At 42.2% G+C, this 16,326-nt stretch overlaps 1 protein-coding gene across 2 annotated transcripts in view; it reads right to left on the reverse strand.

Moving 5' to 3' along the window:
• The window catches only part of hmcn1 (hemicentin 1), a 96,152-nt gene that overhangs the window by 29,896 nt on the left and 49,930 nt on the right, over positions 1–16,326 (reverse strand). For both annotated transcript variants that reach the window (XM_058072226.1, XM_058072225.1), the window contains exons 33-58: positions 15,231–15,339; positions 14,991–15,163; positions 14,624–14,778; positions 14,304–14,427; positions 14,099–14,200; positions 12,823–12,999; positions 12,525–12,676; positions 12,319–12,442; positions 9,904–10,079; positions 9,680–9,776; positions 8,579–8,701; positions 8,345–8,500; positions 7,119–7,400; positions 6,866–7,033; positions 5,881–5,994; positions 5,699–5,785; positions 5,430–5,621; positions 5,175–5,348; positions 4,144–4,257; positions 3,901–4,046; positions 3,284–3,434; positions 2,933–3,130; positions 2,741–2,854; positions 2,485–2,672; positions 1,003–1,099; positions 746–907 (exon numbers count right to left, since the gene is read on the reverse strand). In XM_058072226.1, coding sequence (XP_057928209.1) covers positions 746–907; positions 1,003–1,099; positions 2,485–2,672; positions 2,741–2,854; positions 2,933–3,130; positions 3,284–3,434; positions 3,901–4,046; positions 4,144–4,257; positions 5,175–5,348; positions 5,430–5,621; positions 5,699–5,785; positions 5,881–5,994; positions 6,866–7,033; positions 7,119–7,400; positions 8,345–8,500; positions 8,579–8,701; positions 9,680–9,776; positions 9,904–10,079; positions 12,319–12,442; positions 12,525–12,676; positions 12,823–12,999; positions 14,099–14,200; positions 14,304–14,427; positions 14,624–14,778; positions 14,991–15,163; positions 15,231–15,339 — 3,855 coding nt within the window. The remainder of the gene's footprint in view (positions 1–745; positions 908–1,002; positions 1,100–2,484; positions 2,673–2,740; positions 2,855–2,932; positions 3,131–3,283; positions 3,435–3,900; positions 4,047–4,143; positions 4,258–5,174; positions 5,349–5,429; positions 5,622–5,698; positions 5,786–5,880; positions 5,995–6,865; positions 7,034–7,118; positions 7,401–8,344; positions 8,501–8,578; positions 8,702–9,679; positions 9,777–9,903; positions 10,080–12,318; positions 12,443–12,524; positions 12,677–12,822; positions 13,000–14,098; positions 14,201–14,303; positions 14,428–14,623; positions 14,779–14,990; positions 15,164–15,230; positions 15,340–16,326) is intronic.

A 16,326-nucleotide genomic window follows, 5' to 3' on the forward strand; every position in this document is an offset into this window, starting at 1 on the left:
TAAAAGCTGAAGACTAAGAGCATAAAATAGGACTAAAAAGATAAAAACAAAACACTGGAGTTAAAAGCTGAAGACTAAGAGCATAAAATAGGACTAAAAAGATAAAAACATAACACTGGAGTTAAAAGCTGAAGACTAAGAGCATAAAATAGGACTAAAAAGATAAAAACAACACACTGGAGTAAAAAGCTGAAGACTAAGAGCATAAAATAGGACAAAAAAAAATAAAAACAAAACACTGGAGTTAAAAGCTGAAGACCAAGAGCATAACATAGGACTAACAAGATAAAAACGAAACACTGGAGTTAAAAGCTGAAGACTAAGATATTAAGATTAAGATATGCCTTTATTCGTCCCTCAGTGGGGAAATTTGTAAGAGCATAAAATAGGACTAAAAAGATAAAAACAAAACACTGGAGTTAAAAGCTGAAGACTAAGAGCATAAAATAGGACTAAAAAGATAAAAACAAAACACTGGAGTTAAAAGCTGAAGACCAAGAGCATAAAATAGGACTAAAAAGATAAAAACAACACACTGGAGTTAAAAGCTGAAGACTAAGCATAAAATAGGACTAAAAAGATAAAAACAAAACACTAGAGTTAAAAGCTGAAGACTAAGAGCATAAAATAGGACTAGGTCCGCGGGAGTTGATATGGTAAAAGCAGATCAGATAAATACGAAGGGGCAAGGCCGTTAAGACATTTAAAAACCAGTAAGAGAATCTTAAAATTGAATTTGCAGTACCCGGCATAATGAGTGCATTGGTGTTGCCCTGAATGGGACCCCTGTCATTTAACCAGCTCAAGGTCGGAGGGGGGAAACCGGTAGCTTCACACGACAGGGATGCAAAGTTGTTGACCACCACTGTCACATTGTCAGGATTTAGGCCTAAAATAGTAGGAGGAACTGGAGACATAGAGGTGGGGTTAGGAAAAACTGACAACTATACTTCTGTATTCTATATAAAATTTCAGCTCCATGTGACGTTTTAACAGGCTTACCGTGAACATTGAGATTGAAAAATTTTTCAACACTTCCGGCTACATTGTCAGCAACGCACACATAGCGTCCTGTGTCCGTCACTCGGGCATTCAAGACCTGTACATAGAGACGCAGAAAGCATGAAAATAACAGCAGTCTCTTTTGGTACCGGCCATTGTTTTGATGATTTTGACTGATTTTTCAAGGCACACAGATTATTGTGTTCTAGGGCTAAATAGTCATGACAGCATAGGAAATGATCTGCTCCTATGAAAGCGACAGTAATAATTAAGCAGTGTTACGGTATTATTATTATTGAGGTGGAAATGTTGTTTTATTTGACATGTTGACTAAGGATCGACCGGCTAGCGTGCAGGCCACACAGCTAAGAGACCCGAGTTCAATTCCACACTCGGCCATCTCTGTGTGGAGTTTGCATGCGTGGGTTTTCTCCGGGGACTCCGGTTTCCTCCCACATTCCAAAAACATTCTGAATCACAGGTTCAATTCCGACAGGTTCTGATTTTGATTTAGGCTGCACGGTGACTGAGTGGTTAGCACGCAGGCCACACAGCTAGTTTGATTCCTCGCTTGGGCATCTCGATGTGGAGTTTGCATGTTTCCTCCCACATTCCAAAAACCGGCCGATATATCAGGCCAATATTTACATTTTTTTTTGGTTGTTTCACGGGCACGATACCAGAGCAGCGCGCTCTGAGTGGACAGCTACGGGGGCTGATACTGGACATGGTTAATTAATACTGTCGTATGTGATAATACACTTTATCACATACGACAGTATTAATTGGCCCTGTACCCTAGAAACCGCCCATGAATGATACGGGAAAAGGCCGAAATGATACTGTGTCAAAGCCCAGGGCAGTGATACTGATAAAATATAGAGTTTAACCATGTCCAGTATCAGCCCCCGTAGCTGTCCACTCAGAGCGCGCTGCTCTGGTATCGTGCCCGTGAAACAACCAATCAGAGAACAGCTCACAAGCGTGAACACACAGCGTTTGTTTTGCTGCCCAAACTTGATTAATGGAACTTTAATTGTCAGACATTGATAAGATAAGACTGTTGATAAAATATTATTGTTGAAATATTTTTGCCATTATTGTGTTTACACTGTTTAGAGATAATACATGTAATAAACTGAACATTTTCTGGAAACAAATTGGTCTTTTGATTAAATAGTACGTGATAATAAGCTCATGATTAAATAGTATGTGATAATAAGATCATCACATGGTTTGTCTGGTATCAGGCCAGGTATCATGCCCCCAAGTGTCAGTATCAGCCCGAGACCGAAGGTCAGACAAATCATGTGATAACCTATAATGATCATTTTTTCATGTAAATTGAGGGAGCAAAAGCAGTATCGGTCACAAATATCGGCCCAAGCAAAATCAGCCTGATGGAAATCAGTATCGGTATCGGCATGGGCCCCAAAAAAAACATATCGGTCGATCTCTAATGTTGCCAAAAACTGTTGCTACCTGAAGTGCTCTGCCATTGGACAGAATCCTGTGAGGTCCTCCGGGGCTGATTGGCTCGCTGTCTTTAAACCAGGTGATCATGGGAGCAGGATTTCCATCCACGTGACATTCCAGTAATGTTGTTTTATTTGCCAAGACTGTTACCTCATCAGGCAAATCGCTGGGCGTTCCTCGTATAGTTGGGGGCACTGAAGCGACATATTAAAAAAAACTGGGGTTCTCCAAAAATCTATTCATTCAAATTCAACATACTTACATAATACTCGGACATCGTACTGAATGGAGTCTTCTCCTGCTTCGTTGACAGCCACACATGTGTATCTTCCCGCATCCTCTGCCTGAGCCCTGGGGACCTGTAACACTCTTCCTCCTGAGAATAAGCACTGATATGTTAATGTGCACCCATTCTCTTATTTTCTAAATTAGCGACGTCGCATGTCTGTCTCACCTGGAAGAATCAGAATGTTGTCATTGGACACTAACGCCTCCCCATCTTTAAACCAGGTGAGTGTTGGAGGGGGTACGGCGTTGGTCTCACAATACAAAGAGATTGGATTATTCAGTATGACATCGCGAGCATCTACTCCGAAGCTAAGGGGTGATGTTGCGTCACCAGCTCCTCCAGGTCTGTTGAAATTAGGAGGAACTGAGGACAGAAAGAGACATTCATTTCATTGGTGGGAACTATTTTACTGTTATTGTGATTTGTTTTTAGATATTTTACATTCAGGGATTTAACAAATAGCCCAAGAACGCACAGAGAATTCACATTTTTGTCTCATCAGATGACCCGGTTCACCTTGTATATTTACATCAAAGTCCTTCTCGTCCTCTCCAGCCACGTTGGTGGCGATGCAGGTGTAGCGGCCTGTGTCAGACACCTGAGCGTGTTTGATCTGAACAATACGACCGTTTGCTGTGATGGATACATGCTCATCCGCCTGCAGAATCTATACAGAAGACGCATCAAATAGAGAAAAGGGAATGAAAAATGTAGAATTTACATTCATTCATTCATTTTCTACCGCTTTTTCCTCACGAGGGTCGCGGGGGTGCTGGAGCCTATCCCAGCTTTCTTTGGGCGAGAGGCGGGGTACACACTGGACTGGTCGCCAGCCAATCACAGGGCACACATAGACAAACAACCATTCACACTCACATTCATACCTATGGACAATTTGGAGTCACCAATTAACCTAGCATGTTTTTGGAATGTGGGAGGAAACCGGTGTACCCAGAGAAAACCCACGCATGCACGGGGAGAACATGCAAACTCCACACAGAGATGGCCGAGGGTGGAATTGAACCCTGGTCTCCTAGCTGTGAGGTCTGCGCGCTAACCACTAGTCCACCATGCCGCCTAGAATTTACATATTCACATAAAAATACATCCAAATAAAAAGACGGGCTTGGTACCTGTGCATCCTTGTACCACTGCAGTACTGGACTAGGAAAGGCCTCAGCTGCACACTCCAGGGTAAGTGTGCTGTTGACTTTGATCTTGACATCTTTAGGAGCCAATCCTTCTCCAGGGATATCATTTTTATTGATCTGTGGGGGAACTAAGGGGCCGGAAAATGAAGTTTGAAGTTAGAATGAGGAGTTAAAAAGGTCCGATTTAGAGAAAAAGGTACATGACGTGCAGGAGCCTGAACTCACCATAGACTTTGACCTCATAGTGTTTCAGTGTCTCTCCAGCCTCATTAGTGGCAACACAAGTGTATCTCCCAGAATCCTCTTTTTTGGCACTGAGAATCTGAAGGGTTCGTCCACCTGAGAAAGGATGCAGTGTGTATTGTATTATATTATATTATATTATATTATATTATATTATATTATATTATATTATATTATATTATATTATATTATATTATATTATATTATATTATATTATATTATATTATATTATATTATATTATATTATATTATATTATATTATATTATATTATATTATATTATATTACATTACATTACATTACATTACATTACATTACATTACATTACATTACATTATATTATATTATATTATATTATTCATTCATTCATTTTCTACCGCTTTTCCTCACGAGGGTCGCGGGGGGTGCTGGAGCCTATCCCAGCCGTCTTCGGGCGTAAGGCGGGGTACACCCTGGACTGGTCGCCAGCCAATCACAGGGCACAATATTATATTATATTATATTATATTATATTATATTATATTATATTATATTATATTATATTATATTATATTATATTATATTATATTATATTATATTATATTATATTATATTATATTATATTATATTATTCATTCATTTTCTACCGCTGATCCTCACGAGGGTCGCGGGGGGTGCTGGAACCTATCCCAGCTGTCTTCAGGCGAAAGGTGGGGCACACCCTTGACTGGTGGCCAGCCAATCACAGGGCACATATAGACAAACAACCATTCACACTCACATTCATACCTATGGACAATTTGGAGTCACCAATTAACCTAGCATGTTTTTGGAATGTGGGAGGAAACCGGAGTACCCGGAGAAAACCCACGCATGCACGGGGAGAACATGCAAACTCCACACAGAGATGGCCGAGGGTGGATTTTATATTATATTATTATTGATATTATATTTTTTAATATATAATGATATGATAACTCACAAATATTTCCATATTTACATACCGTACGCACTTCATCATATATAAAAACAAACCTGGAAGAACTCGGACGCTTCGGCTGGACTCAAAAGCAATGCCGTCTTTGAGCCAGGTGATCAGTGCAGGAGGGTAAGATTGAACTTCACACGCCAGTGAGGTGGGGCTGCTCAGCGTTACTGTCACCTCCTCTGCCGCACCATCCGGGCCTGACCCCGAAATTGTGGGGGAAACTGACAAAAACAGAAGACAGTAAGTACTGTATATAAAACATAGACAAATGTGTATTCAATGAATGATCGTTATGAATGTACCCAGGACATTGAGGTTGAAATGGCGACTGCGATCCCCTGCGGTATTCGATGCCAGGCAGCTGTACCTGCCAGTGTCAGCCACTTGGGCACCAGATATTTGGAGGTAACGACCATGAGACAAGACGTGGTGGCGCCTGTCAGGAAGTAACTGTTGCCCATCTTTCAGCCATTTAATCTCAGGAACTGGGTTACCTAACAATAAAAGTAGATTGTACATTAATAGGGCGTTATGGAGATTTTGGTGTTGTGATGCATTTAATGTCTTTTACCTGAGACCTCACAGGTCAGAGTAATGTTATGTCGCTCCTTCACCTTTGTGTCAGTAACACTTTCTTCCTCCACAATGCTTGGTGGAACTATTGTGTTTAAGAAAGATATGTGTTGAAATGTGCCTCCAGATAAATTATTATATATATATATATATATATATGAAATAATATTATCAATTTACCAAGGATGTCAAGATCAAAATCCTTCTTTTCTTCACCAGCGCTGTTTGACACAATGCAGGTGTACCTCCCAGCATCCTCGACTGCAGCGTGCATTAGACGCAGGCTACGCCCACCTACAGATGAACAATTTCATTATCAATTTGTCCATCAAGCCATATTGGAATAAGATTAAGATTAAGATATGGCTTTATTCGTCCCTCAGTGGGGAAATTTGTATTGCACAGCAGCAAGAGTACAGAGTCAGTTAAGCAGTACAAAATACACAATATAGAAAAATAAACAATATAAACAACCCAAGTATTAACAAATTCAACAGTTTTTCCCAGAGTTATATACAATACAGTATGTAGATAATATGAAACGAGATGAGATATATGACCAGTCTATACACTATGAGATCTTGTTAGAGAGTTAATATGAGGCATTATGGAAATACTTCATATAGAACTTAGTACAGTAAACCTCGGATATATCGGATTCAATTGTTCCCACTGGTTTTGTCCGATATAAGCGAAATCCGTTATATGCGTATACCGGAAAATGTCCGTTTTACGCATATATCGGATTTATATCCGGTATATGCGTAAATCGGATTTTATCCGTTATAAAAAGGCACTTCCTTGACTATGTTTCCAATGTACCTGGACGCGCAACGCTGCAAACGCTGCAAACGCTGCAAATGACGTCGTATAGCGGCCTGTCACGATTCGGCGAATCGGAGAGCCACGATGCGGCCATCCGATATATGTGAGGGAAATTTAATGGAAATTAATTGGAACGGGACTGGAGATTTTGTCCGAAATAGGCGAAATCCGTTATAAAAAATCCAATATATGCAATGAATTTTCATTGGAAATGCATTACAGAAAAATTGGTTCTTTTTTATCTGTCCGTTGTGAGCGAATTTCCAATATATCCAAGTCCGATATATCCGAGGTTTACTGTATATTGAATACATATACGATATATGTTATCAAAGATTACCTGAGAGTACACGAAGTGAACCGGTCCCTTTTATTGGCCGGCCATCCTTTAGCCAGGTGATGGCTGGGAGAGGAATGCCAGAAGCCTCACAGCTAAGAGCAACCGGGTTCTTTACAACAACACTGACATTTTCTGGAAATTGAACCTGACCAATAATAGTTGGCGGAACTGGGAAACAAGGAGAAAATAAGTAAAATAACCACAGCATGATGCTAACACAAATTGTCTTTAAACGCTGGTTAATGATTCTTACCATGTACGCTGATATCATGCTTGCTGTCTGTCTGTCCCGCCACATTAACAGCAGTACAGGTGTAGCGTCCCGTGTCTGATACTTTAGCGTCTTTGATCTGCAGCAGCCTCCCTTCGTTAAGAACCTTGGCACCGTGCTGGCCTGTGATGGGACGTCCGTCTTTCAGCCAAGTGACTGCTGGTCGTGGCACGCCGTCTGCAGCACACTGCAGCGTCACATCGCCTCCTTTTGTCACAATCACGTCATCTGCGTCTCCCTCGCTGCGCCTGATGGAAGGCCGCACTGAATGTGAGAAGAAGAAATAAATTGGTACACATGGCAGATTTAATTTAATATGTTTATTAGTGGTGGAGTTTGCATGTTCTCCCCGTGCATGCGTGGGTTTTCTCCGGGTACTCCGGTTTCCTCCCACATTCCAAAAACATTCATTCATTCATTTTCTACCGCTTATCCTCACGAGGGTTGCGGGGGTGCTGGAGCCTATCCCAGCTGTCTACGGGCGAGAGGCGGGGTACACCCTGGACTGGTGGCCAGCCAATCACAGGGCACATATAGACAAACAAACATTCACACTCACATTCATACCTATGGACAATTTGGAGTCGCCAATTAACCTAGCATGTTTTTGGAATGTGGGAGGAAACCGGAGTACCCGGAGAAAACCCACGCATGCACGGGGAGAACATGCAAACTCCACACAGAGATGGCCGAGGGTGGAATTGAACCCTGGTCTCCTAGCTGTGAGGTCTGCACGCTAACCACTCGACCGCCGTGCCGCCCATTCCAAAAACATGCTAGGTTAATTGACGACTCCAAATTGTCCATAGGTATGAATGTGAGTGTGAATGGTTGTTTGTCTATATGTGCCCTGTGATTGGCTGGCGATCAGTCCAGGGTGTACCCCGCCTCTCGCCCCAAGACAGCTGGGATAGGCTCCAGCACCCCCACGACCCTCGTGAGGAAAAAGCGGTAGAAAATGAATGAATGAATGAATGATTAGTGGTTACTTGGCATGTTTACATATGATGGTACAGTAGATCCCTGGTATTTGGGGGGGTACGAGAACCCCATGGAACAGCACATTACCACCAAAGAATACTAATGGAGATGATCCATAAGAGAATAAATGGAATGGGAGTCTCGGTCCAGCCTTTATTATGAGAATATATGTTTATCTACTGTTTTTAAGTTGTAGCTTCATAGAGCAATAATAAATGTGTACTTACCATAAACCTGCAGGCTGTACTCTTTAGAGGTGCTGCCGGCTGCACTGGAGGCCGTACAGACATAAGACGCCGTATCGGTCCGTTCAGCACTGGAGACTTGGAGCTGTCGACCTCCTGACAAAATCCTGAGTCGCTGGCTAGACTGGAGTGACGCGCCTGGAATGCACGCAGGTCATACGTTGGTTTGTGTATTAAAATGATACACAAGTGGCTTTTTGCGTCACCGATACTCACCATTCTTCCTCCAAGTCAGACTAGGAGGTGGTATTCCACTGGATTCACACACCAGAGTGATGAGACTTCCTTCTATCACTGTGAGTAGTGACACCTCCTCTGAGCCTCGAATATTGGGAGAAACTGTAGTAGGGACAAGACACCAGAAGGAGGCGCTCAGTGATTACAATTTAATGGTGGGCAATACTAGAAATATTGGTATCGATCTGATACCAGCTGTCTTCGGGCGAGAGGCGCGGTACACCCTGGACTGGTGGCCAGCCAATCACAGGGCACATATAGACAAACAACCATTCACACTCACATTCATTCATACCTATGGACAATTTGGAGTCGCCAATTAACCTAGCATGCACGGGGAAAACATGCAAACTCCACACAGAGATGGCCGAGGGTGGAATCGAACTTGGGTCTCCTAGCTGTGTAACCACTCGTCCACCATGCAGCCATGATTTTGGTATTTTTGTCTTTAATCTATTAATTCATATCAGAATAACACACATAACAAATATTTTAGGTCAGCAGCACACTGTGAATAATTCAACAATATCTTAATAGTATATTATGTATATTATTCTTATAGTATATTATTAAGACAATATAACATTATTCCCTATAGACTACATTACATACAATTGCTTATTCTCTTTTTGTGCGCATTCCTGTTTCCACCTCCTATGGTGAGGTTTGTGTTTACTTCGTTTCTAGCTTTTTTCTTTAGTACTTAGCATTTATTTTGTTGTGTGGCTCCTTATGAGTTAATCTTTTGTTTATTAAAATTGATTATTATTATTATTGATTACACTTGGACTAATTCTGGAACTGGATACTGGAACATTACAAGAAAAACACACATATTTATGAAATTAAACAGAGAAAAAAAATCTATCTCATCACGCTAATACTATAATAGTGACATTTGGATCGGCCCGCCCACCATCAGTGCAGATTACAGTTTTGGTAATTTGCACATACAGTATAATTACCATAAGAACTTCACAGAACTGCATAATACAAGTTTAAAATGTGCAGTGTTGGTGTGTTTGATGAGGGTATAATTTACTTTATCAACAACATAGAAAGATAAAACACAGAACTCACCCCATACATTCACATTATAGTTCTTGTCAGTTTTTCCAGCAACGTTAGTGGCTTCACACGTATACCTGCCAGAATCCTGAACCTGAGCACTGTCAACCTAGCAAAGAGAATCACGAGTTAAGCCTAATCCCAACCCTGATACACGACACAGATGATAGTGTCCATCTGAAACAAGCTACAAGCAAGGAAGGGGTCTTCTGTGTCTGCGGCTGTGCATTCCATACCTTGAGCAAACTCCCATCTGCTGAGACCGTTAGACCAGGCTTCCTGAACAACGGGCGACCATCTTTGCGCCACGACAAAGTGGGTGGAGGAATGGCGTCACTCAGGCAGTGCAGCTCCACGGGACCACCAAGCATCACAGTGGCGTTCATCTCCTCACCCTTGATGTTGGGTGGCACTGTGGCAGACATGGATATTATTAAATGATATTATTATTAACTCTCAAACATATCTATTCATATTAGGTACACATGCACGTACTTCGGTACGAGGTGCATTATTTAAAAAAACAAAAACAAACAAAAAAAACTTAAACTGTATTATGGAAAGCAGGAAGTGAACAAATGTAACAGTTACTGATAAAAGTACCAGATGGAGGGGTAGGATTTAATAAGCTTTGCTTCTTCCTACTCCTTTTGGACATGTGGAACTGTGAACTGATTATGTGATGCACTCAATTGTAATCTGATGCATGTTCAAATGAAATAAAACCATTACCATTACCATTACCATTACCATTACCATTACCATTACCAGTATTTCCCATCATTGGCTGCTAATTTTAAAGTTGTATTGGTGCTTGCCTTGTACTGTATATGTCTTACCTAGCTGTTGAGTGTTAAGTTGCTGTGTGATGAGTTTAGTGTTCTTTGTGAGATGACACAGTGAGTCAGACTGTTATAATGAGTAATGACCTCCAGTGATTATACACCAGAAATTATGTTAATTCCGAAGTAATCTTCAACTGTATTTACTTAACCAGTTAAGTACTGTCGTCTTTACTTCTGTGTTTTATCTCATGACATTCTCCATGTTTGGATAAATATGGGCTCCAATGTTTGAGAAAATGGCTTTCAGGCAATTTCCTCTGCATTTTGACCAGGCCGCTAGCAAGTCATCGGGGAAGGACACACAGGCCCTCGACAGTGTTGGGCCAGACGCAGGAAACTGCTGAAGAGTGGTAGCAATTACCACGGCAAATCTGCCATTATTTCTCAGGACAAGCTCTTCTTGATCTTTCAGAAGAAACGAGACCATATGGATGTTTGCATTCCGCATACATCCAGTGTCCTACATGTAAAAGACATGTTTTTTGTTGTTAAAATGACACCGGCTTTGATTGGACTTTGTATAGCTGCTGATATGCCATCACGCTAAATCTCCATGCAGGAAGCTGACAATGTTTATTGGAGAGCTCAGCTTATTCTGACTGCACTTCCTCTAAATGCACATGTTTTTTGTGACACATGACAAATGTGATCCGGTGGTCTGGCGGAAGATGAAGTACAGTCCGATGTCAACAACAATTTGTAATTAAAACCAAGAATCGGAGGGGGTCTGGAGAAAGAACAATAGAACAAGGAGCGCTTTTGTCCTGGGAGGAATGCTCTTCACACATTTGCCAAGAACTTTTACCGTTAAACAATTTCTTACTGATATTTTGAATGTAATAACAGATTGCATTTCTGGTAGACAAAATACAGTACACCAGATGTGGATGGAGCACTCAATGATGGGAAACAGATTAACCCAAATCATTGGCCCTAGGGATAGTGTTCACTTTATAAACAATCATTTATTTAATGTCTTCATGAGGAATTGTGCTGCTTGTACAGCTAGGAGACACAGGTTCGATTTCCCGCGCGGGCATCTCTGTGTGGAGTTTGCATGTTCTCCCCCGTGCGTGTGTGGGTTTTCTTCGCGTACTCTGGTTTCCTCCCACATTCCAAAAACATGCTAGGTTAATTGAGTTAATTGAGTTATGGACTGTAACGACCTCCAAAGAGACCTCTTTGGAGCTCTTTAAAGCTGGTCCATAACACCATAACATTTCAATTATCAAGTTATTTTAAGGCAAAATTAATAAGTATATATTATTTTGCCTTAAAGGCTGCACGGCGGTAGAGTGGTTAGCGCGCAGACCTCACAGCTAGGAGACCAGTGTTCAATTTCACCCTCGGCCATCTCTGTGTGTTTGCATGTTCTCCCCGTGCAAGCGTGGGTTTTCTCCGGGTACTCCGGTTTCCTCTCACATTCCAAAAACATGCTAGGTTCATTAGCGACTCCAAATTATCCATAGGTATGACTGTGAGTGTGAATGGTTGTTTGTCTATATGTGCCCTGTGATTGGCTGGTGACCAGTCTAGGGTGTACCCCGCTTCTCGCCCGAAGACAGCTTGAATAGGGTCCAGCATGCCCCCGCGACCTTCGTGAGAATAAGCGGTATAGAAAATGAATGAAATTATGCTGTTTTTCTTTTTTGTGTGTAAAATTAGTACCCATATTAATTTTCTCTCGGGGTTTGATAGGAACCACAAAGAATTTATTGACTAGACTTTGACAAATATGGTTTTGTATGTATTAAATTGTACTGTATGAGTGAAAATTGATCAACTGATAAATGGTGATGAACTCACCATAAACCCTCAGATCATAATCTCTTTGTTGTTCTCCTCCAGCGTTGACAGCAACACAGGTGTACCTGCCTGTGTCACTCACCTGTGCGCTGCTCAGAGACAGCACTCGACCACCAGACAAGACCTAAAGGGCAGCCAGAGTCGTCTATTTATAAATATGCACATATAGTAATGTCCAAATATGTTAGCTTTGAAATAAAAGGAACCTGTACGCCATGGGATACGCTTGTCACAGGGCTACCATCTTTGAGCCAGGTCAGGCTGGGTAAAGGCACCCCTGTGGCCTCACAGTCCAGCTTACCAGCCTCGTTCACGACCACCGTTACAGTGCCACCTCGGCTGGAGATGAGTGGAGGCACTGTGTAAAAAAACAAAAAAAAAACAAAGCAAAGAAACTGTATTTTTACTGGCCAAATCCATGTCAGCAATCTTCCATTGTTACTGACACAAACAAAAAACGATCAGAGCACATAGGAAAAGGATATGGAAAACAAAGCCACTGACCGAACACCTGCAAGCTGTGGGAGATCTCTGCAGCTCCAGCCAAGTTGACGGCTACACATCTGTATATCCCCGTGTCAGAGAGCTGAGCTCTTTCAATCTCCAGAACCTGGCTACGTTTCAACATGGTCACCCCAGCTGCGCTCGTTAGAGGTCGGCCATCTTTGTACCATGATATCGCTAGGATATGAAGAAAACTAGTGTGACTATTAAGAGCATTCACATTAATGATATTATGCAAGAGTGTGTAAGTGTACTGTATGCTAATAGTCCATAATTTACATTGTTATTCTACAGTTGACAGAATCACCTTCTGACTCAACTGACTGTGTTTCTTTTCTGGGATCTTTGCTTATAAACACATTATAATGGGACTGTACTGAATGTAGCTTTTCAGTGCAATAGATGGCATTGTGACTTTTGGTGGTGTTGGGACCTGATCTGCAGGAGAATACAAAGACGTAGGAACCAGTGTAAATCAGAGCAAATCATTGCCATGGAAAGTCTAAATCAGTGGTTCTCAATTGATGGGTCGGGACCCAAATGTGGGTTGCAGATCCATTCTGGGTGGGTCACAGATAGCGTTAAAATGTGTAATATAGAACCAATGTGTGACATGTTGTTTTTTAAACTTCAAATTGAGTACTGTGTGGTACTTATTATACTTAATATAGGGGCGGCATGGCGGTCGAGTGGTTAGCGCGCAGACCTCACAGCTAGGAGACCAGGGTTCAATTCCACCCTCGGCCATCTCTGTGTGGAGTTTGCATGTTCTCTCATGCGTGGGTTTTCTCCGGTACTCCGGTTTCCTCCCACATTCCAAAAACATGCTAGGTTAATTAGCGACTCCAAATTGTCCATAGGTATGAATGTGAGTGTGAATGGTTGTTTGTCTATATGTGCCCTGTGATTGGCTGACGACCAGTCCAGGGTGTTCCCCCACCATCAATCTCCTCCATCCAACCCTGTCTTCTGCATCTGTCTCTCTCACACCAACTACCCTCATTTCCTCCTTCACTACATCCATAAAACCTCCTCTTTGGTCTTCCTCTGCGCCTCCGACATGGCAGCTCTAAATGCAGCATCCTTCTACTATCCTTCACTATCTCTCCTCTGGACATGTCCGAACCATCTCAGTCTGGCCTCTCTGACTTTATCTCCAAGGTGTCTAACATGTAATGTCCCTCAGATGTACTCGTTCCTGATCCTATCCATCCTGGTCACTCCCAATGTGAACCGTGAAAGTAGAAAAGAGAAGAGTTTTGTTTGTGAGCCTCACCTGGTAACGGGCTGCCTGTGACCTTGCACTCAAGCTGAGTAGAGAAGCCAGACAGGATGGTCTGGTTGATGATGCCTCCAGAGGGAGAAATCATGGGGGGCACTATGGCACACACACACACACACACACACAGTTTTAAACATAAGAACAACGTAATGGATGACTGATGGGGAATGTATGACAATAAACAATTTTGTTTAGTTACCATGGACACTTAGTCTTATATTCTTTTGAGCTTCGCCAGCAGCATTTGTGGCCAGACAGGTGTACTTCCCAGAATCCTCCTCTCTTGCCCTTGTGACCTTTAGCACTCGGTCTGCTGATTCCAGCTGGCGTACAAAGACACATGCACACAGACAGGGACATTTTTGTTTAAGCTTGTCAGCATTTTAATTGAACTTTGTTTGTGGTTGCGTCTGTAGTTGTACTTGCATCTTTTGTCTGGTTCGCTGTTCTCATTGTCAAGTAAGGTTAAATGAGACAACCATTTTTATTAAACAATAAACAGAGAATAAATGAACTAACCTTAAATTGTTCCTGGGATGTATCAACAGGGCGGCCATCTTTAAGCCAAGTAATGGTGGGAGGAGGGACCCCACTGGAGATGCACTCCAGACTGATGGATTTATGTAGAACCACTGCACGTTCAGCAGTCCCAGTGGTACGGATTGATGGAGGTACTGAAATATTTTAAAAGGTAGGCTTATTGTCTATTTTTCAGAGCAATGAATAAGGAAACATTACCTTTGGATTAAGTAAGAAAAATAGAAAATAAATATTTACCTAAAGTTTTCCTGCAGCTTGCATTTAGAGTATAGACATTAAAACATTTATGCAGCATACTCTCTTAAGTACTGTCAAGACGACTCCTCATTTGAAAAAAAAGATTTACCATGTATATTCACATTGAAGTCCTTCTCGTGGTCTCCTGCTTCATTAGTGGCCACACATTGAAAGCGACCTGTGTCAGAGACTTGAGTGCGAGGAATAACCAGTCGCCATCCATTGGCTGCAAGCCGCAACCCATCATCGCCTTGGTTGACTCGTTGCCCGTTTTTATACCACCTGCCAACAGACATGGTCACATGTTGCATGTGATTTGGTGTGATATCAGAGTATCAGAGGATCCTACGTGATGACCGGTGCAGGTGTCCCAGTGGTGTGGCAGTCCAGCTCCAGAGGGCTGTTGACTATCACTGTGCTGTCAGTCACTTCATCTGCTCCATCAATAAAAGGTGGGACTATGGAAAAAAACATTGTCTTTTTGAAAAAAATACATTCCGAGAGTGGGGATTCTACTTAACGTCAGCAAAACCATTGTGAAGTAGCATGTGATGACTATGGAGAATTGCAGTGACATTAATATTAAACCATCTATTAAACACATGGTACTGTAGATATAAATGTGGTGTCAACCCCTTGGAAATTGCACAAGGTCATTGCTCAAGATAACAGAACAGTCTGACTCACAGTGTCATCTTACAAAAAAAAAAACACAAAACTCATCACACAGCAACTTTACACTCAAACGGTATACCTAATAAATATACAAACATGTACCAATTGGAATTTAAAATGGCAAAAAAAGGTTTCCCATCATGTATTTGGTCAGAGCAGCGCATTTCATTGGAGGACAAGCAGCATAGAAAATGGATGGATGGAAGGATGGCGCGGCAATGCTTAGAGGGGGGCCAGAGGAGCCTGGAGCGCAGTGGGAGGCTGACGTCACTGCAGCGTCCCGATGAACGTGTTGCTCAGATGCAATGCATTATGGGAAAACTTAAAATAATAATTCAAACTCGTATTGGGGGCGGCACGGCGGTATAGTGGTTAGCGCGCAGACCTCACAGCGAGGAGGATCAGGGTTCGATTCCAACCTTGGACATCTCTGTGTGGAGTTTGCATGTTCTCCCCGTGCGTGTGTGGGTTTTCTCCGGGTACTCAGGTTTCCTCCCACATTCCAAAAACATGCTAGGTTAATTGGCCACTCCAAATTGTCCATAGGTATGAATGTGAGTGTGAATGGTTGTTTGTCTATATGTGCCCTGTGATTGACTGGCGACCAGTCCAGGGTGTACCCCGCCTTTCGCCCGAAGACAGCTGGGATAGGCTCCAGCACCCCCGCGACTCTCGTGAGGAAAAAGCGGTAGAAAATGAATGAATGAACTCGTATTGGTACATGTTGGTATACTGTATTTATACTATTTCCAATGGGTTGACAAGCTTGT

This window comes from Doryrhamphus excisus, chromosome 5 (assembly GCF_030265055.1).
Source record: "Doryrhamphus excisus isolate RoL2022-K1 chromosome 5, RoL_Dexc_1.0, whole genome shotgun sequence".
Classification (NCBI taxonomy): domain Eukaryota; kingdom Metazoa; phylum Chordata; class Actinopteri; order Syngnathiformes; family Syngnathidae; genus Doryrhamphus; species Doryrhamphus excisus.